Consider the following 21,146-nt stretch of genomic DNA (forward strand, 5'->3'; position numbering starts at 1 on the left):
TCCGAATGCCTATTCAAAATGGATCCTTCAAGCTACAATTTTTCACCTGGGATGCCCGGCACCCAGACATGAGCCGGTGGGAACATCTTGTGAAGCCCCGCACTTGGCTGTATTGGGATTCACGCAAATCTGGCACCTTCCGCCGAACAAAGCAATGGAACAGGTGAGAGTCAGCAGTTCTGGTGATCAATCCCACTGTACCATGATTACTGTAGACGGGCCGCGGATATGACGCTTATGACTTGGTACGATGTCCCGTAACACTTGTTTCAACACTTCGTACAGACGTTTGTGTAGATCTTGGCGAATTCGACCAGAAAGGCTCCGTTGCCACAAGGTGGGAACAAAGGAAGACCTTTCGAGAGCTTGTGATGCTGCAAGGCAATGATAGTAGCATGCGGTGGAATTTTAATCATTTTACGGGTCAGTCCGCGTTGGACCTTCTTTGCTTCTATCACTGAAATCATTGAAGGGTTGGACTGGGATGAGCTCGCGCAAACCAAGGGTGTATTTCGCATTTGACAATCACGAGTGAGTGCTCGCACCAAATATCTACTTTTCCATGAGTGACTGTTTCTTGTAATAGCACGGTAAGCAAGCGTTTGATGACTTCAAACGATTTAGCCAATGATTGGTCCAGCAATTTGGCCAGTCTCTGGGGAGCTGGGTAAGCCGTTCGCACTTCTGTTTTAATCACTTTCGATCAATTTAAATTAGGTGGACACCGATTTCAAAGCTCAAGTACGGTACGCCCTCATCCTACTGCGATGTCACGGATATCCGTATGTGCTATCCGAGTCTTGCTGAAACACCGGCCATGGCACGAATGTCATGGCAGATGTGTTTTCTATGGTGACCTGTATCCCAATGATGAGTGCTTTGACGAGGGCACCTCTCGCACTCTGAAAAAGTTACTTCTCGCACGGAGATCTGCACGGAAATTGTTCGCATATGGACCTATGGTAGATTACTTCGAACACAGAAACTGTATTGGATTCGTGCGCATGGGCGATTCCGATCATGCTGGGTGTGTAGTTGTGCTCAGTAATGACCCGATCCAAGTTTCTTCGTGTCTTTTACACATGCTCATCTGTTGATCGCTTCCTCGATCAACTAGTATCTGCTGGCCCCGGTACGTGTCCTGAGCTTCCACACCTACTTTTTCTCACTATATCTGCTTCTGGCCACCAGATGACCTAATCCACTCTCCATGTTTCCTCATCGCATGGTTCCGATTTTTCCAATGCAACCTACTACTAGTTCGATCGATCATCCGGTGAGTGCTATGTCAACGTCATCTGCGATATCCTATCCAGGCAATCGTTTTTGCCGAACAGTAGATGACTTTGCTAACGATCATTTTTCCTAAATAGGGTTTGTGTAAGCGGTTTAATATCCGTGCTAGCGTCATTTATTGGTCCCAATGAACATATAAAATGCGAGCTGGTAAGTTCTATTCCTCACTCGTGCTTTGCCCTCATTCCTTGACTGTTTCATTCGTTCCCTAGGTCAACCTATTTGCCTTTTCATCTGTCTCTATGTCGCAAGTCGAGGGCAGCATGTCGTACGTCGAGGACCAGCAGAACGAGGGCAGCACGTCGCACACCGAGGGCAGGCAGGACGGAAGCGACATTCAACCTCAACAATCTCAAGCAGCAGTAGCACACATGCAAGGTTTACAAAAACGCAGAATCGCTCAACTGGAGGAGAAACTGGAGGCTCTAGAGTCCGGGCGCGCAGTCAAAGAAAGGCATGACTGCTATCGTACTCATTAAATTACCTTGCTCACCATCTGTCAGGCAAACAAACTGGTACGCGGCTAAGGGAAGAGCAATCAGACGTGTCGTCGCCCTGTTCGATAGTATCGAAGACCTCGTCGCTGAAAATGACAGAAGATACGATGACGATGACCAAGATACTACCGTCGAGTAAGTGTTTTGCCCTCGGTTCATGCATGCTATTCATTGATATCGTTGCATAGTCAAGATCGGTTACAGATAGGTTACACCACCCTAACCAGAACTTTACCGTGGTTTCATAAAAAGGGTGCAGAGATGGAGTACGATGAATACCTGCATATGGTAAAGATGGTTTGTCTTTTAACAATGTCAACGGTCGTATCATGGTTGAGCCTTTGTGTAGCTTCGACAGGGGGCTGACGGTGCGCGAGGAGATGACACCTCGAAGCTGAAGACTCTTGTTTCAGAATGGGTCAATCGCGAGTTCAAGCCGGTTTCGCCCATTAACCACGACGATAAGCATTCGCGTGGATTTGCCCATGATGTGTGTGGCAGGTTACTCTGTCCGGCGGAGCTGGATTGGGACAATCCAGAGTAAGTAGTGCACTCGCTATCTCGAGACATAACACTCACTAGATAACCAGGGTAAGGGCAGGGATTCGACATCGCTCAGATGGCTATATCGTCACAGATCTGTCTTTTCCTACCTTCTTGTATGACAAGTACACCGCCGATCCGAATAATTTTGAGGAGGGTCTTTTCAAGGGCAAACTTCTTATTCAGGTTTGTTGCGCCCGAGTATTCTGACAGAAAACTGACTTACTATGTTTGCAGGGCTACAAAGCCGTGTTTACCTCACCCTCATCAGCGAAGGACGTTGAAGGCGACGGCGACGGCGCAGATATCATCAGCAACAACCGACGGGCTAAGAAGTCTTTTTCTGGAATCAAGGTGAAGAAACACGTAGCCCAAATCATCCACATGGACAAAGTCACCCCACGCTCGATCGCATACATCGCATGTCAGGTAAGTTGCAATGTTTGGTCAGATTTATGACACTCACACTGGCAGGTCCGGTTCGCACTTTCTTCTGTAACTTCGTGGCGGTCCATGGACGGTGACTTCGACTATCTACAATTCTGGCGAAGCATCGTGGACTTCTTCGAAAAAGCCCCTGGTCGAGAAGCACATCGCAGGATAGAAAGACTCCTCGAGTGGTGGACTAGGTACGTTATTCACACTCCAAATCAAGCCTTGCCTGAAATGTGTCTAGAAAGGTTTTTGGAAGGAATCGCCGAGGCGAACTCAGTGATGCAGCAAAGGCTAATATGTCCGTTAATGCTCTCGCAAGGCAGAGAGAACGATTGGATGATGCCGCATTTGATTCACCCTAGATATACCATATGATACTAGATCTCTTACAATCGTAGTCTACCTTGTTTGCCCGGTGCAAAATAAATTTTATGTCGTGATTTAACAAGAATTGTTCCTGTCCATCAATACCCTCACATGTTATGTAGTAATCGCATGAATAGCACCATTAATGCTCAACAGAACGAATTTAGAAGATATAGCAGTCGTTTGTGGACCGCCCGCTTGTGCTTGGTGGGCTGAATCTAGGACAGAAGTTTGCTAGTTCGAAGAGCTTATTTCAGATAAATAATATTGCCTCCTAAACCGTCACGGTCTCAAATGTCTGCTTAGGAATTCCACCTGTAGTGCGCAAAGACACCCGACGGTGTTTGGTAGGCTCAATCCAGGACGGAAAGTTGCTGGTTAGGAGAGCTTGTTTCAAATGAATCATGTTGCCCGGTGATTATATTATCACCTCATTGAGGACCTATACCACCGCGGTCTCATATGCCTGCTTAGGAATTCCACCTGTAGTGCGCAAAGACACGCGATGGTGTTTGGTAGGCGCAATCCAGGACGGAAAGTTGCTGGTTCGGAGAGCTTGTTTCAAATAAATCATGTTGCCCGGTGATTACATTATCACCTCATTGAGGACCTACACCACCGCGGTCTCATATGTCTGCTTAGGAACTCCTCCTGTAGCACGCAAAGACACGCGATGATATTGATGTGTTGTATACTGTGCGTGTTTGTTTTCGACACGCTGAATCCAGGAAGCAGAGCACCACCTTTGCAGACTAAGCATTTTTTGAATTTTGCGCCGGCAGTACGTTACAATTATGAATGACCTCAACAACACAATTCTAGCTGCACCTTGTGCAGTCCTTTGTTTGTTTTTGACACGCTGGATCCAGGACGTAGATACGATCGATCTCCAGAGCACCATTCAAGTCCTAGTGGGCGGATCACTCTGTTTAAGTTGGATAGGCTGCATCTAGAAAATAGAGTGCAGGTTTCATGGTCGTTGTGTATTTTAGCTTCGTGTTGAGAGGATGTTACCGAGATCGCAGATGCGCAGGTGCAGCAATCCTCCAGTATGGCGCAGAGATACCCAATTACACTGATACGTACACAATATATAAGATGCCTGTCAAACGGTAAGTGTGACATTAAGGTAAGCCATGGCCCACCATTGTCAAGCCCTGAGCTAAGATAGTGATCGTAAAGATACAGCACTGGTGCTAAGCTACAGATTCTTGGGAAGTAGCACAAATGTGCTACAGCTGTCAGTCGTTAAAAATTCATGGAAGGTTATGTAGAGGTTCGAACCAGGACATAGATTGATTGTCGCCTGCTCTGTGAACACACCGCAGCTGGTGAGTAAAGGTAACGCTTCTTCCCACGAATTCCCAGCCAATGTAAAGCAGATGGTCATTAGATAATCCAAAAAAAGACTGACCAAAATTTGATGCTGAGGACGGGGGCATCAAAATATCAAGGAGAATATGAATCAATCGTTGCTCGCATGACGAAAACATCGTCACTCTCTGGAAAGTGCTTGCCATCAGTGATACGTCGTTAGTTGTCCCATGATTGATGAACATCAAGCATTTCAAACGGATAGTGTGGTCACTCGCTCGTTGAACGCATTGTTGTTCTTTGGCCGAGGAGAAAATGAGTTACTCGTTGCTCGCGTGATCAACACATTTTCACTCTCTGGAAGATGCTTACCATTAGTGTTACCTCGTCAGTTGTCCCATGATCGACGAACATCAAGCATTTCAAACTGATGGTGTGGTCGCTCGCTCGTTGAACGCATTGTTGTTCTTTGGAAGGTGTTGGCCTTCCCGCTTAGCTTTCAAGTTACGGAAATCACTTCCAACACGACGGTTATGAGTCGCCCGGCTTGACCGTTATATTTACAGAAAATTCATGCATTGTCGCTGATCGGTTAACACGTGGTTGTTTTTAGGACGGTGCTCACGTTCATGTTTAGTTTCGCCATTGTGGTCCGTATTTCCAACATGGCAGTTGAAATCCATTTGGCTTGTTCGTCAGCGTTTGCTCCACTTGCCTTTGAAGTCTGAGCTTCAGTGATATGAGAATCATTTCCCGATCACGAACTGGTGTAGGAACATTAGAAACACGTCTTTCCGGTATAAGGCCAAATATTATAATGTGATGGTCGATAACAAAATTATGCCGATGCTTGTGATTATGGACTATATATCGCTATATATGTCATTCTCATTTGTTCACCAGTTCTCTGATGTATGTCTCTGGGTGACGACGGTAACATTTCTCTATGAGGTCGAGAGAATCTGACACTACAAGACCCACTACACAATGCAGCGTTAACATTCATGCATTGTTACAAATGACCCGAGAAGCACGAACAAATTACTGGCAACAATCCTGCAGATGCTTACACGTGCCATTGGCGGAGTCATGCTCAATACCTATATTCGTATTGTCAACTCGTAAGTAAATTGGCTCAAGAAGGAGTGAGCTAACCCGACGAGTTTCCCGAAGCCGATAAGGCTGAAATGAGACAGGCCTTTCCATGTCTTGCGAATCTGAGGGTCACGCGGCGCTCCAGCAGGCTTGTCTATCAAGACCCAATATTTGAAGATGATCACTGCAAGTGGTTCCGAACAGAAGGTGAACTTACGCTGATCACAGTACCGACTAGCGCTAACAGCCCAACTGGTACAACCTTCAGCTGCACAACGCTCAGCCATAGTGATTTGTATGATATGGTATGATGTTGAGAATAACAGTGATAACAAGATCAGTCTGCCTTCATGCATGTGGATTGATCACATTATTTATATGGCAGCGGAGTGGGGCACGCCACATCAGGGAAACGTAATTCATTACACATGGTTACAGAGTGCTACGGAGCGCTCCGTAGCACGATCTAACCCGCTGATGCCATACCTCGATAGTGCCAAAGTTTCTGCCGTGCGCCACTCGAGCCCTGGGTCAAGGTATTCCCATCGCCATAGGTTCCTATCTCGTTAGTGACTCAGTACTCATTGAGTGCGGCTGGTACCGTTGCCCAGACGTATCAGGTTGTTTTTGGAATTTTCAATTTTAGTGTGAGATACTTTTACGCCGTTTTACCGTCACGTGACGTCCGGGTTCGGCCGGATTTCTGGAACCCTTCTGCTTTTGGGGGGAGGCAAGTCTTTGTGTGTCGCTTTGCATTCTTTCTAACCAAATATTAGTTTGTTATTCTAGATCTACTATTAAGTCATCTGTCGTTCCAAGGATGCAGGTCAATAATAGTGAAGACAAGAACTTTGAGGATAGATATTATACACGCCATTCAACAAATCCTAGCGGGTGAAACCAAGATAAAGACTGTCATAAGTCTTTCCTGCTGTACTGTACTGCAAACAGGCCTTCTACAGCATGTTTTTCAGCTCCCAAGGATGATCATAAAGTGAGACAGACAGCGTGAGAGTAGAGATAGGCATTTAAGTGTGTCAGCTCTTGGGCCAGGTGAAATTGATGCGTGTATGGTCATGACAGGCCTGTGACACTGTAATAAATTCTAAACAACTTTGAATTTTAGTTAATGATCAACATACTAGTATGAGTGTCTGCCTACGTGTGTACAGGCTCTATAGTGCTGTATTCACTTCTCACCAAATTTGTGGTGCTTGTCCTCTGTCCACACTACTAGTATGCATCTTTCCTGTATTGTTGTATCACCTCTAATCCGTTCATCTATGTTGGTTTTCAGATGGAGTGTCAAGTGTTGTCCCACCTCATCAAGCCTCGACCTCCCTGTCAAGTTCGATCCATTCTCTATACTCTGCACCACCACGTCAAGCCCCAACCATGGCATGTCAGAAGCCTCATTTAGGCTGGGTCAAGCACCACTCACACCATGACAAGTCTGGAGATCAGAGTTGATGCGCAGATAGAATCTAACAGGTAAGATTAGTCTCAGTCTCTGGAAACAGAAACTGAGACACTCGTCTGCATGGGCACTAGACTTTATACTGTAAGTAGTATTTTCTTATTGAATATATTAGAATGAAACATTGTTACCCTGCCGGTTTGGGGCCAACATCAGCTCTCTCTTGTTCCTGCCCATTGTCTTTGCTCGCACCCTACTTGTCATCGTGTACCTCGGCTTCAGGTCCCTCGGTCTTCTTTGACTTGGACAATTTGGACAACAACAACAACAACAACAACAACTTCTCCCAAGTCCCAAACACCCACAGTCTCTGTACGAGTATCAACATCCACACTCTATGCCGCACCAAGGCCTGCTATCAGTGCCAGGTCAACCATAGCACATACCACTGTAAAGATACAACAATTGCGGACTGGCTGGAGGAGTGGTATACTGGTGCCATGCACACAATCACCAGTGTGAAGCAGAACATCTGCAAGGTCATCGCCATAGAGTTCTACCGGTGCGTCACACTGACTTCAAGTTCAAGAGGTGGTGCTTGACCTTGGCTGTGACTCAGATTCACGTTGCTCCTCTTCTGACAGGCTGCACAGAGATGACAGAGTGTTTTCTAGAAGTTCAAAGCGAGCAGACGATGGAGAGCTAACAAGTATAATCTCAGTCTGTTGAAACGGACTCTTTACATTGAGGAAAGTACCTAACAAGTATACTACAACGTGTTAGTTCTGTTTTGTCAATGGTAGGTAGAAATATGATACTCACATCTCAGTCTGTTGAAATGGACTGAGATGTTGCTACAAAAACATTGAGTGTTTTAAGTGCGGGTAGAGTAGGAAAGAAAATTGTAAGTAAATATTGCTGAGCACGATCCGACGTCAAATGTCGCTCGTTCATTGCTCTTTCGGGATGCGCTCGTACCAGTCTACTCCCTCATCGTTCCTATCTCGGATCCATTGGCCAAAGTCTCTTCAGATCGCTCGGAGTTCAACATGTTTCTGGAGGAGTACCCTGAAGCAAACTGTGGGGCCAAGCCACTCTTCGATGCAATCCAGTGCCGGCACAAGGCACACAGAGAAATCACTGCCAGATGAGCGAGCAAGAACAGCTGGCCAGAGGTCCGAGCATCCGCCTCACGCTGACAATCACAACCTGCATTCAGTCTTCCTGACTCGGAGTTGATAGAGGAAGCCTCGTCCATCCATGCACGCACACACTGATCCATAGCACAACCATTCAAGACTCATGGACATTTCACCACCCCCACACACGCATGCACACAAACTAGCTTCGAAGTTCTGTCTCTTAGTACTAGCACTGTCCTCCTCATAGATTTGTTTTTTTGTCGTGGATTCACACACAGCTGGCAGGACTCAACAAAATAATTTGATTTGTTTGGCAAATCGTTCGTCGAAAGGAACTCGAAACATAGATTGCATTGGCCGGCGATGAGAAAGAATGCAAAGCGGCACGCAAAGACTTGCCTGCCCCCAAAAGCAGAAGGGTTCCAGAAATCCGGCCGAACCCGGACGTCACGTGATGGTAAAACGGCGTAAAAGTATCTCACACTAAAATTGAAAATTCCAAAAACAACCTGATACGTCTGGGCAACGGTAGGCTGGGAACGTTGACCCACACTGACCAACATATTTGCCATCAAGTACTGATGCGCCCTGCACATCAATCACTGAGCGCTGGTCCCCGAATCATTTTGGATCGCTCGGTGGGAATTGCACAAGCTTGAGGCATTTCTTATTGGATGTGAGTCACTGGCATTAATAGCGATTATGGGCTGCTGATGCGTGATTGATTGATATCATAGATGTCTTCGACTTCGACCGCCCATATGCATGTCAATTGTACTAGAAAAATATTATAGGCAAAGGCGTTCTAAAGAGAAACTTTTCCAAGTTGGTAATGACTCATTTCAATCTAATAATAAAAAAGTCTCGATTCGAGACCAGAAAAAATGAAGAGCGGCTACGTGTACTTATAGAGTGCCAATTCACGATAAGGTCCGTTACAACGCCAAATATCAGGTAGGATTACAATGTATGACGGGGAGGTCTCAGCTAGTGCAGGACTTGATTGTCCAATAAAGCCTGAAGAGCATGTTCGGACTGATAGATCCGCAAAGCATCAGGACGCCATGTCTCCCACTCCCAAGATTCGTTTCCCAACAACTGAAACAGTCCCTTCATATGTGGCTTGCATGCCTCGGGACGATCACCATTGTCAAGGATGAATGAGATTCGGTGATAGGCACGTCCATGACGAACACACAACGCCATATCTGACCGACCAAGCGAGTCGAATATCCTCGCGAGTTCCTCTTCATCCTGTGACAGAAGGTTATTGCCATTATCGAATTCGAGTGGCAATAGCATCAGAGGCGCAGCAAACGCGAATGATTTCGCGACAACTTTTGACCACTCCCAATCAATGATGCCAATGACATCAAGCTGGTCGTTGACGAGTATGTGGTCACCTTTGTCATCTTGATGGCGCAGACAAAATAAATCACTGTTCATCGATTCGGCTGACAGGATGCGAGGATAGGCATCCAGCACAGTGCGATATATGAGGTAGGATGTCACAGGATCACTGACAGCCCACTGAGAAGATTCGATGAGGCGAAGATAACAACCAATTGTGTGATCTAGGTGTTGACGAAGGCTGGTGAACGGCCCCAGTAGGTCAAGTCTCTGGGAATAATTCGGTTCAAATATCACGCGATCCGCAAATGCGCCGATAGACGCATGCGGCTGAATAATAGAACCGGATTGTCGAAACGAATGATGATCTAGTGTGATGAAGATGTTGGCTAGTTGATGGAGTACCCGACGACGCTGGTCGGAACCTAAATCGTACCATTTAAGCGGGGAAGCTTGCAGCTTATCCATCAGGATATAGTTGACGTCGACACCATTTGGATCAGCTGTTATGCCATATCCGTGAACGACAGGAGTTGGCACTCCAATGCGGTTAAGATACAGCAATGTCGCGAATTCACTGAGCAAAATGTGGTTTTGCACAGCTGGGGGAGGTGTGACTGCAGTTGTTCGTTGAATGCGAGCGAGCCAGACGACATTATCATCAAATAAGATATCGAGATGAACGTTCATTCCCCCCATCATCTTCGAAAGCTGAGGGCGGTTGGCTGTAGTTGCGACGAGAGCTGGAATGGTGCACGGGATATCATTGCGAAGAGATGATGCAATGTTCGCTAGCTGAATGGGATCGATGCGTTGTTGAAGCGTCACAAGTTCAAAATTTTCTGTCTTCACGAAGGCTTTGCAAAACGCATCCCAGTCCTAGGATCCATTGATTGAGCAGGAAAATGAAAGAGTGGCTTGGACTAACATCTTCGCTCTTGGGGCAATCGTGAAAAGGAGGACTTTGGTGTTTTGAACAAAGGCGACGGTGACAGCAACCCATAGCAATACTGTACCTGACTGGTGCATTATGGCAGTCAAGAATATCGCAAGTGAGCATCTTTAAAGCAAACATAGCTACTCCCCAGACTCCTACCCATCGGCAGTGTGTTGAGAGTACATCCGAGTGCCGCCACACAAACCAAATACGACCAACAATAATTCAAACAGCGCAACTTTGGACTCTGTCGGAAAAAACTAAGTTGACTTGGCATGCCTTAAAAGGCAATGGAAGGGCGCAATTTGCCGCCGGCATTACGAGTGACTTGGAATGGGACCCGAACTTCTGGAAGTCCCTTGGAAGGGACACCCGGCACCTTCCAAGATGTACCCAAGGTCATTCCCTTATGGCAGTGAAATTTTCAATGAAATACTTTGTGGGCTCCTTCCAAGGGCGTGCACGTGATTCCAATGGTTCCCAAGATATTCTTAGTCCCCAAGGTATTCCAATATCCTCCAAGGTATTCTAATGTCCTCAAGATGGTCACAAGGAATTTTAAATAAATTGATAAAAATTGCAGTATTGAATGTTACAAATAATAATTACAATCAGGACACATTGTCTACTACTGCGAACGGCGGGCACCAACTTGGATCAGCGTGGCTCGAACTCGAAGGAGGATTGATGGACTCCCGAACTGCGAACGGCGGGCACCAACTTAAATCAGCGTGGCTCGAACTCGAAGGAGGATCAATGGACTCACGAACTGCGACTCCCCATCCAGAGCCGAGTCTACATGCGCTGTGTGCGAGTGAGAACGAGAGTGTGAAGAGCAATAATGAGTGCCGCCTCTCATCCTTTTCGTATCTTTGGCGTCCTGGTGTTGTCCGTGAGTGTTCGCGCCACGTCAGCACTTGCTGGCGTGCGTTGGGCGTTTGCGCATGGCGCTGGTGGCATTGGATGCAGCGAGGTGGTCATTGGTGGTGGTGGTGTTGTTGATAGCCGATTGAGCATCTTCATATGTCTGCACCCACCTCAAGAACTCGTCTTCCTCGAGCACTCTATAACCAATGCAGAGCGTGCGCAAACCACCATTAGCGAAAAAGTCCATGTCCTTGGTCGTCTTCTCCTTCAAAGCAGGGTCCACATCCTTGGCAAGCCGTTCGTATATGACGCTGTCTGCTCCTTTGCAGTATAAGATGAGGCGTCCATCTGATGCACGGACGATGACGCTCATGCGCTTACGTGCGCCAGAGAACTCAAGTGTCTTCATATGTGTGAACCGTTCAGGTTGGCCAAGCACTTCAATGTCAATTGTGTCCCTCTGCTTGCCCACAAAAGGAAAGCCAACATCCCGTGCAGCAGCAACCAACGCCGCCTCATCTGGAGACTCAGCCTTATACTCCAAGTGATAAGGGCGCTCCTGTGGCTCAGGCTTATCTGCCAAGACCGAGTGGCACACAGCCAAGGCACGGAAAAACACGACAATTGAGAATACTGTTCCGTCGAGCGGTCTGCGAGGTCCTCTGCAAGCTTGGGCGAAACGAGCGTGAGTTTGGAACGGGAGGCTCAGGGCTCAGGGAGTGTGAGCGTGACGGCCCGGCAAATGTTTGGCTGCTTATTTCTCCTGATGAATACTTGTAGAACGAGGGTGGTATGGGCGAGGGCGCAGGGATGTCAGATGGCGAGTAGTAAGAGGGACTGGGCGAGACACTATCTTCCATGTTGTAGGGATTTGGTAGAGCGGCCTGGGGGACCAGCTCGATAGCATCTGTGTCATTGTTGTCAGGACTTTAAAACAAAATAAAGCTGTAATCATATAGATAGGTTGCGTCGAAGCTTTCAAAAGTGTTGTCAGCTAGTGCATATAAACCAAGAACAGAAACTCACTAGCAAAATGGCATAAACCAAAACATGGCCAACGTCCAGATAACGTTCTGAAGCGACAAATTAACGGCAGGTACAATCAAATAAAATCGTGCAACATACCTTGTAAAAGAAATTACTATGCATATCAGCAATACGCTGGTACGACCACCTCCCATGGACGAGCAGCAACTTCGTCAAAAACCTGAATTGACCAAAGGCATAATCGGCAGACTCCTGGCCTGAGTTTCTTTCAGGCCCAAGCCCTGGCTTTCAGGCCAGGCCAGGCCCGATGCATCACTAGACAACATGAAAAATCCCACTTACCAATCTCGATCGCGGTCTGGAGTTTGTCGCCTGTGAGGATCCAAAGCTTGATTCCCGCACGAGGGAGTGGCTGGAGACAGCCAGTGCGAGGGAGTGGCTGGAGACACTCAATGGGAGGGAGTGGCTGGAGACACTCAACGGGAGGGAGTGTATTGCGTGCCGACACGAGCGAGCTACATAATAATTAGATGCCACCCGAATTGCATGCTCTTAGCATCTGTAGCGACGTGAGTCTGAGTACCTGATGTAGCTACTACTGGACTTGCCAGGCTGCGGTCAGCCTTTGATTGGCAAGCCATCCACGGTCAGGATGCCCGAAGGTCTGAGTAGTTTGAATCAGGGGAGACAAGACGACGTTCAATGCAACAGACATTCAAAATCAAAGAGCAAATTTAAGGTGAGTAGTGAAAAATTTTATGTGGGAAGGAAGGACGTCAAGAAAGCCCAATGTAAGTTGCTTACAAGATTATTTGGCCTTGTATGAACCAATCCATAAATGGAATGTCTTGCAAACATATCATAAAATCAAACGACATATTGACAAGACTCTAAACTTAAATAACTAGGTAGATAAGCATGTAGAATGAAACAAAGTTGAAACTATTACTTTGCTTTCCGGCCAGACCTCCGCCGTGTACCATTGACAGATTCATTGTCACCATCTCCAGTAGCATCCTCACCAAGCGCAGGCGCCATAGACTTGCCTTTTGGTTTAATAGCCTTTGGCCTTGGCCCTTTCTTCCCCTTTTCCTTCAAGGGCTTCAATTTTGCTGCATTGACCGCAACAGAAACCGGGCGGGCCTCAGCCAAATTTTCTGCTGGTTGATTATCTGGTAAGGTTAGATCTGATTCGTCTGATAAAGCCAGGTCCTGCAGTGCAGAAGAGATCGATTCGTGTAGCACTGGGGCTAATACTGGAATAGCGTGCACTTGAATGGGTAATGGTACTGGTGGAGTGCTGGTGCTGGAGATGGGTACAGTAGGGAACAATGGCACCAGTGGCGCTGCGCTGACGCTGAAGACAGGAACACTGGACCCTTCATCCATAGCCCGCTCGAATTCTTCTTCCCATGTGTTGCTTGGACCACCTTCGTCAGGAGCGGAGGTATGGTGTATAGAGGAGGAGGAGGATGAAAAGAGAGAGGTGTTGAAGAATGCGATGACCTCTTTTGACCACTTGTCTCCACTCATTAGACGTTGATGGTACCAATTGTGGTAATCACGATATGGGATCTTGCTCTCGGTGCCAACCGGAACAAGGTCCTTATCACCAGATAGAATAAATATCGCCTTTGCAAGAGATTCAAAATTAGCATTGAACTTTGAAAACTAAATTGACTTACGACAACGGCAGCTGCAGCTATCATTCCAGGAGTGATCGTGCGCAACTCCCAAATCTTGGCCTTTGTTTTTCCAGCTGGGATGGTCGTAGAGGCTATTGAAGCCTTGCCAAAGATGGATACTCTCAAGACCTACCACATGTGGTTAACAGTGTCTTTAGCATAATAGGGAGAACGGAGAAAGTAAATACATACCTTAACAACCGCTGCAGTCTTCAGAAAGTCTGATACCATAGGTTTCTCAGGATGAGGGAACAAAACCGGTGCAAATTTGGTGTGCGAACCAGCTGGATTTACAATCAGCGTACGGCATTGCTGTTCCTCGCGTCTGTTGTAGCCTGCAAGGAAGATGTCTGAGCTCATGCCGAAGATGGAGCCAGCACATGATTTCACATCTGAAAGCATTTCAGAGCGAACAGAGTTGACGCCCTTCGAAAACTAAGTGAACCAGATTCAGTCATTATTAATCTAATAAATTACACGCTTACAGGACCACCAAAGTCTTTGTGGCTCATCAGCTCATGATCAGTGTCGGAAATGAACTGAAATAGTTCTGCTTTGACGCCATCCTCGATTGCAAGTGCAGAAAGCCAGCGCTCCTTGCTGGAGAGGTCGATGGTAGGACATGTCCGTAAAGGGAAGATATGGACATCAATCCACAGACAATGCGTCATAGAATACTTGCGTCCATAGGCCTTGATGGTGTCTTGCTTTGCAGCTAGGGCTAAGTTGCGTCCTGTGAGTTTCTTTCGGCCATGAGAGACTGAAGCCTCAAGGAGTGCGTTCTTCTTCAGAAGCTCTCGACACCAGCTGCGCATGTTCAGAAGAAGCTTTTGCGAAGTTTCAAGTGCCTAATTTGAAAGAACTGATGAGTGAGTATTAGACGATAAAGCTATTGGATATACCTGTCGCAGCTCTTGAGGTGTTGCATCATCCGAAACTGGTGTGAGTGCAACACGAACTTGGACAAGTTCTGCGTCAGAGTCACATGAAGACTCGTCAGAGTCAGATTCTGAGGGCTCGAGATCAAGCACATCTGAGTCATTTGAGTCCAGTGGTGGAAGGTTACGGTCTTGGCGTTGAGGCATGACGGTGCACTGTAGATTGAGAGTCTGAGTCAATGAATACTGTTGCTAACAGAAGAGAGCAGCAGAGTAAAGTAAAGAAATCCAACAACTTACCTTTATACTGATACGGCTAAGTGTTGATGTCGAGTGGCAACATCAACAGGCCATGTATGTTGATGCGCCACCTTGTATGACACAAACACAAGTAAGAGTAATATCACTGTAATAATATGTAAGAACAGTGACACAACAGCAATCAACCAACCTGTTACAATGAGGCAGCGTAATAAAGCTGGCTGTGGTGAAGTTATAGCGTCTGAATTGAATTTAAATCTTATTAGTATTAATAACGACGTAATTACATCGCAGCAACACTGCAACTTACTGAGTGATTCTGAAGGGGTGGTGGTCCTGGAGTATTGTAGCCCAGGGCATGTTCCAATTGCGAGAAATCAATCAAATGAGGCATCAGTAAGTATCTGGAATGGGAACTCAATCTACTAATCACCTTTTCATATCCGCATTCATTATGCTCACATCCAAGGTCATCTGTGACGACACTTACTCCAACAAATCCTGGAGTATTGTAGCCCAGGGCATGTTCCAATTATGAGAAATCAATCAGGTGAGGCATCAGTATCTAGATTATAGAATGAGAATTCAGCCTAATCACCATCATTACTGGCATTCACCATCCAGCAACTCAAAGTGCGCTGTCCTACTGCTCAGGGATCTTCAGGTCACCGTCTTTTCATATCTGTATTCACGCTTACACCCAAGGTCATCTGTGACGACACTTAGTGAACAGTAGACAAAGAATGGTATAAACACGCAGCAACACAGTGGGAAGACGTGGTGGATGCAATTGCGGCAGTATCTCGTGCTTAATAGATGTAGATGTAGAAATCAAAATAGAAATTTTCTCTGAGAACGAAGAAACATATCAGGATCGACAAAATCAACAAGAAAGAAGTCTCCATCATTATTGAAATCAGGAACAAGCAAGGCACCATGAATGATTGAATGAAGGGAGACAAATTCAGAAGATGCTGACGGTCGAGCGTGCAGCCGAGTCAATCGTAGATCACGATCAACTGTGCGACATGCACCAAGCGGAGTATCCATGGGGAGCACGAGGGCAAGATCCAAGGATTTGTTGCCAACCGTGTACTTGAAGATGAACAGTATCCGAACAAATATGTTCTTGTTGTTCCTGTCCTTGTCGAGTGTACGAATCAGTGCGCAGTCATACCTTTCGTGCCCATGGAAGCTTGGATTACACCGTAGGTAGTCGGTGGCCAATTTCCAATCAACAGTTGATTCATAATTCACTTTAAGATAGCGATACTCTTGGAGCTATGAGAAATAATGTAGTTGAGCCAATCTAATACCTGTCACGAGTTCCAAATACAAACCATTATTCGTTCCTAAATTCTAAGTCCTTTAAGCGCCCAGTCACAGCGCCTGTTTCTAAGAAAGTGTTTACTGTTGAAGAAGTTCCTATTATTGCGTCTATTGTAGAATTACCAGAGTCACGTGATCTATCGGACAATGCCGAAGATGTTGACGTCATGCCTCGCGACACTCTTGGAATGTTCCAGAGTCTTACTGCGGCTGCGGCACATGTTATGACATCATAGTTATATATAGAATCATACAATACCTTTAATTATTCTGATTGGTTAGTTAGTTCATACTCAGTTTCAATCTCAGTTTCAATATGTGTATATAGGTAGCTCGTCGTAGTCAGTAGTTCTTTAGTTCAAACCTCTTGTATCTCCAAGTGAGCAATACCAAGATGTACCTGCTGCCTACTTCCTCTGCGTGATTATTCTTTGTTTGAGTCCTAGTCTCTGCCCAGCATTAATTCGTTATTGGGTTGTGACATTAGGTTTGAACTATAGGAGACTCCAACTCTCGCGTTTAGCCATCACACCATCAACCGAAACAAAGCTGTTATACTTTTGCCCGGCTTAACCGCCGCGATCTTTGATTTCATCCCTTTGCTCATTTGAGTGCATTTTCATACCTATCATCTTTCTTAGTTAGTAGTCCTATACCAGGCCCTGTCTTACCGCAGCCGCCAGTATACGGAGGTGTTCACAACATTAGGCGTGTCACTGCAACTTTGAGTGCTGGCCCAAAACCCTGCCTGCTCAACGTTACTATAGTTTCATTTTACCTATTCCTTTCTTCATACGCACGTAGGCATTCGTTTCGAGTCAATAGCGGAACTGTCTAGACGACAAACTGTGCTTTTGACCTACGAGGATTTAGAGACATACCCTAGTGAGACTCGCACTTGTGAGCTTCGGCTGGAAGAGTGATAACTTGTCCTAGGCTTGTACCCTCAGAACGGAGATTGCATTGTCCCTAGTTTTTCCCACTTGATCGAGTATAGTTACGTATCCTTTTAGTTAGTATTAGGGAAGCATCGGTTGGGTTGATTAAAGAACCCTTCGATCCTGAAGTACGTGGTAGATCTGATCAGATATCGGGGACCGCTTCAGTTTTCCATTACATAACTTTCTTCTTTTCACCATCATTCCCTTCCGGAAGAGCCCTTACGAGCAGCTCTTCAACAGACATCAGTGAATCGGGTTCCAGAATACAACTGGCACTATGTCTGAATTACCAAATTCTCCTACACAGTCTGCACCGACAGTGGTGTTACCATCCACTCCACAGGAGGTTGTCGAGTACATTCACATGTCACTTGCAAACCAAGCGGAAAGCTTCAGGGTCAGAATCACAGAACTAGAAGCCAAGAATGCGGCTCTAGAAGAAGCAAACAGACTCCTGGGCGTACGCCTAGAAATGCAAGAAGACAAGACTGTGAAAATACAGTCACAACGACCATCCTTCGGCTCTGCAGGAACCAGCTTACTCTCATCGAACTCTTCCCCCTCCATCAAATATTCAAAACCCCAAGACTTCACTGGAGAAAAAGACTCCATAGAACTCATGGTCTGGATATCCTAAGTAGCGCTATACACTGCGCAATGGCCCAACATCCAAGAAGGCCAAAGGATCGGAGTAATGCTTTCCTTCATGAAAGGCACTGCAGCCAAATGGGCGCAACCTTACATCACTAAACTTGGAAAGACTGGAGACAAAAAGTTGACCGTGGAGAAATTCCTGGAAGACTTAGAAGCCATGTGGGGGCAAGAAGATCGTGAAGGAAAAGCGATCAGGGGACTAGAATCCCTTAGACAAGGAGCTTCCTCGGTTCCAGAGTACGCAGCCGCTTTCAGACAAAAGGCTGCACACACCTCCTTTTCCGACTACGACCAGAGACAGAAGTTCAGATTGGGACTTCAAGACCGCGTCAAAATACAGCTTGCTCATGTCCGTTACGAGGACAAAAACACCATGAAGAAACTGGTGGAACATGCGATCCAAATTGGATGCAACTTCGAAGAGCTAGATGCGGACAAGAAGAAGACAACCTGGTGGACCCCTAAACAAGGCCCCAGAACCCCAGAATACAGACCTGGCCCTAGTAGGGAAAGCGACGCTATGGACGTCGACGCCAACAAACAGCGAGGTGCTCCAAAACCTCAAGGAAGGACTGGATCCTTCAAATGCTACCGCTGTGGAGGCGAAGGCCATATGGCTAGAAACTGCAAAGACGCAGTCGCACCAAAGGTGCAGGTGAAGGCTACTACAGTGCCAAAAGAAGAAGACCCTATCCCAAGTTGGTTCAAAGCTTGGGTCAGCTCCAAAGAAGGCAAGGGTTTTTAGAGGGGTCGAAGTCAAAGTCTGCGAACTTAGACCTGAACAATTGTTTCTCTATCCTATCTACAGTGGCTCAAAAAAGTGTCCCAATGTTTGTAGCTTTTCATGTAATTGCTATATCATGTGTCAAGACGTGGGAATATGACTAAGCTATAGGGAGATGTCGGAAAGGTCTGCATCTCAGCTTTATTTCGGTTCCCTATACCGTGGGAAAATAATGACATTATGTGAAGATATGAGTATTTTAATTTGATGACTCATTGGGACACTTTTTTGACTTTGAGTTTTACTAATGTAATCTCTATAATTCTAGTACTGTGTGTGACCTCCTTCTGCTCCAATCACTTCTGCCACTCTTCTAAACATATTCTCTATCAATTTTGGATATTCCTCTTTGGTGATTCCATCATACTCTGCTATAACACTGTCTCATAGTTGGAATAGCCCCTATAGTGAATCTTGATATGCTACAAGTAATTTCTTGAGTGATTCTCTCAGGGGTATTCAATATGGTTGATGTCTTGGGTCTATGTTGAACATGATAGAATAGTAATATTATGGTCTTTAAGTTATTTGGTAGCCAATCTAGAAGGTTGCTCTATAAGACTTAAGATCTCTTAATCACTATATTCTAATTGGAAAGACTGCTGATGCTAATAAAGTGATTAAATTGATTATTTCCATCATTCCTATGACTATCTCTACTCAAATAGTCAGACAGACTCTCAAGACAGCCCATCTTAAAGCTATAATCAAGAAAAACAGATTCCTCTGTCTCCAACCTATAAAAATAAAAGACAAGATGCTACTTTCAAGTACAAATATCGGACTGCTAATAGCTGAAAGAGGTTTATCTAGTTAGATAAGGTTAAAATCAATAGGATGAAATCATATGGCAAGGAATTTATATTAAAATAGATAGGACAATCATTAAGATAAAGAAAAGTTAAATAAACACCTTAAGTTTCAAGACGAAAACTTGATGGTATAGGACTATATGAGATAAAATGGAGTGGGAATCTTCTATGAAGCAAAGGGGAGGATGAATACAGAGTAGTAAATACTCATTTGACAGGAGTGTCTGCTAAGAAGCATGCAGAAGTTATGAGTTAATGAAGAAGATACTGTTTTGTGATAAGACAATGACCCTAAGTATACCTCTAAATAAGCCACCAATAGCTTGAAAACCATGATATTACTATTCTATCATGTTCAACATAGACCCAAGACATCAACCATATTGAATACCCCTGAGAATCACTCAAGAAATTACTTGTAGCATATCAAGATTCACTATAGGGGCTATTCCAACTATGAGACAGTGTTATAGCAGAGTATGATGGAATCACCAAAGAGGAATATCCAAAATTGATAGAGAATATGTTTAGAAGAGTGGCAGAAGTGATTGGAGCAGAAGGAGGTCACACACAGTACTAGAATTATAGAGATTACATTAGTAAAACTCAAAGTCAAAAAAGTGTCCCAATGAGTCATCAAATTAAAATACTCATATCTTCACATAATGTCATTATTTTCCCACGGTATAGGGAACCGAAATAAAGCTGAGATGCAGACCTTTCCGACATCTCCCTATAGCTTAGTCATATTCCCACGTCTTGACACATGATATAGCAATTACATGAAAAGCTACAAACATTGGGACACTTTTTTGAGCCACTGTACGTTCTCGGATGTATCAGAAGTATATATTAAATCCAAATCTGAACATTTTTACATTCCGATCACGTTGAAGGGAAAGAATCGACAAGCAGATGTGAAAGCACTGGTAGATTGCGGTGCATCGACATTATTTATTAGCAAAAAGTTTGTGAAAAAGAACGAAGTCCGGTGCCATAAATTATTAAGGCCCATTCCAGTTAAAAATATCGATGGCTCGTTAAATGCCGCTGGATCGATGACTCATTACACTGAATTAGGTCTAAAGATCGGTGACCATGTTGAGGATCAAGCAGCCTTCATGGTTACGGACTTAGGAAGCGATGACGTTATTATTGGCATAGATTGGCTAAGATATCACAACCCAGAAATAGATTGGAACGCTGGACGTTTTGCACTTTCTCGTTGCCCAGTTAAATGTATTACTAAAAAAGAACAAAGAAAAAAAAATAAAGAAAAAAGAAAAGAACAAAAAAAGATAGAAGAAGTGCCAGATCTGATTCCCACAGAAGAGGATGACGAAGAAGACATGGCGATGAAGAGGGCGACAGTTGAGGAAATAGAAGACGAAGAGTATCCTGGAGAATGGATCAAGTATAAAGCCTCGGTTGCCACGGAGCAGAAGGTTGCAGAAGAAGCAACGAAGGTGAAGAAATCGGTCGAAGAGATGGTTCCCGATTGGCTTCATGAGTACCTGGGAGTTTTCTCAGAAGAAGAATCTAAGTGCTTCCCTGAA

The 21,146-nt window shown here is 45.4% G+C and overlaps 6 protein-coding genes across 6 annotated transcripts; 1 reads left to right on the forward strand and 5 right to left on the reverse strand.

Moving 5' to 3' along the window:
* The first annotated feature begins 639 nt into the window (after nt 1-639).
* F5891DRAFT_1084294 (uncharacterized protein) lies at nt 640-3,222 on the forward strand. The gene is given in 14 exon segments (XM_041363451.1): nt 640-667; nt 718-782; nt 839-919; nt 932-1,132; nt 1,192-1,276; nt 1,374-1,446; nt 1,509-1,750; nt 1,800-1,928; nt 1,982-2,090; nt 2,143-2,333; nt 2,384-2,522; nt 2,574-2,765; nt 2,811-2,965; nt 3,013-3,222. 11 exon segments carry the CDS (start codon nt 1,048-1,050, stop codon nt 3,131-3,133), a joined length of 1,521 nt encoding a protein of 506 aa, XP_041216530.1. The 5' UTR covers nt 640-667; nt 718-782; nt 839-919; nt 932-1,047; the 3' UTR covers nt 3,134-3,222.
* A 2,020-nt stretch (nt 3,223-5,242) lies between these two features.
* On the reverse strand, nt 5,243-6,026 carry F5891DRAFT_1084301 (uncharacterized protein). Its single transcript, XM_041363452.1, has 4 exons — nt 5,764-6,026; nt 5,607-5,700; nt 5,490-5,551; nt 5,243-5,431 (listed from the first exon to the last, which is right to left on the reverse strand). The coding sequence occupies exons 1-3, from the start codon at nt 5,900-5,902 to the stop codon at nt 5,545-5,547; spliced, it is 240 nt and encodes a 79-aa protein (XP_041216531.1). The 5' UTR covers nt 5,903-6,026; the 3' UTR covers nt 5,243-5,431; nt 5,490-5,544.
* A 2,816-nt stretch (nt 6,027-8,842) lies between these two features.
* Nucleotides 8,843-10,612, reverse strand: F5891DRAFT_1084306 (uncharacterized protein). The gene is made up of 2 exons (XM_041363453.1): nt 10,384-10,612; nt 8,843-10,334 (listed from the first exon to the last, which is right to left on the reverse strand). The coding sequence occupies exons 1-2, from the start codon at nt 10,528-10,530 to the stop codon at nt 9,093-9,095; spliced, it is 1,389 nt and encodes a 462-aa protein (XP_041216532.1). The 5' UTR covers nt 10,531-10,612; the 3' UTR covers nt 8,843-9,092.
* Nucleotides 10,613-11,386: 774 nt separating this feature from the next.
* On the reverse strand, nt 11,387-11,875 carry F5891DRAFT_891221 (P-type ATPase; the record flags this gene model as incomplete). Its single annotated transcript, XM_041373297.1, has 1 exon — nt 11,387-11,875. A coding segment is annotated over one exon (489 nt), but the record flags the coding sequence as incomplete, so codon positions are not given.
* Nucleotides 11,876-11,953: 78 nt separating this feature from the next.
* Nucleotides 11,954-12,496, reverse strand: F5891DRAFT_329657 (uncharacterized protein). The gene is made up of 3 exons (XM_041371365.1): nt 12,385-12,496; nt 12,286-12,332; nt 11,954-12,234 (listed from the first exon to the last, which is right to left on the reverse strand). The coding sequence occupies exons 1-3, from the start codon at nt 12,438-12,440 to the stop codon at nt 12,014-12,016; spliced, it is 324 nt and encodes a 107-aa protein (XP_041216534.1). The 5' UTR covers nt 12,441-12,496; the 3' UTR covers nt 11,954-12,013.
* Nucleotides 12,497-15,901: 3,405 nt separating this feature from the next.
* On the reverse strand, nt 15,902-16,333 carry F5891DRAFT_968902 (uncharacterized protein; the record flags this gene model as incomplete). The annotated part of the gene is made up of 1 exon (XM_041376312.1): nt 15,902-16,333. A coding segment is annotated over one exon (432 nt), but the record flags the coding sequence as incomplete, so codon positions are not given.
* Nucleotides 16,334-21,146: the final 4,813 nt, after the last annotated feature.

Source organism: Suillus fuscotomentosus, assembly GCF_016647785.1.
Source record: "Suillus fuscotomentosus strain FC203 chromosome Unknown F5891scaffold_284, whole genome shotgun sequence".
Taxonomy (NCBI): Eukaryota; Fungi; Basidiomycota; class Agaricomycetes; order Boletales; family Suillaceae; genus Suillus; species Suillus fuscotomentosus.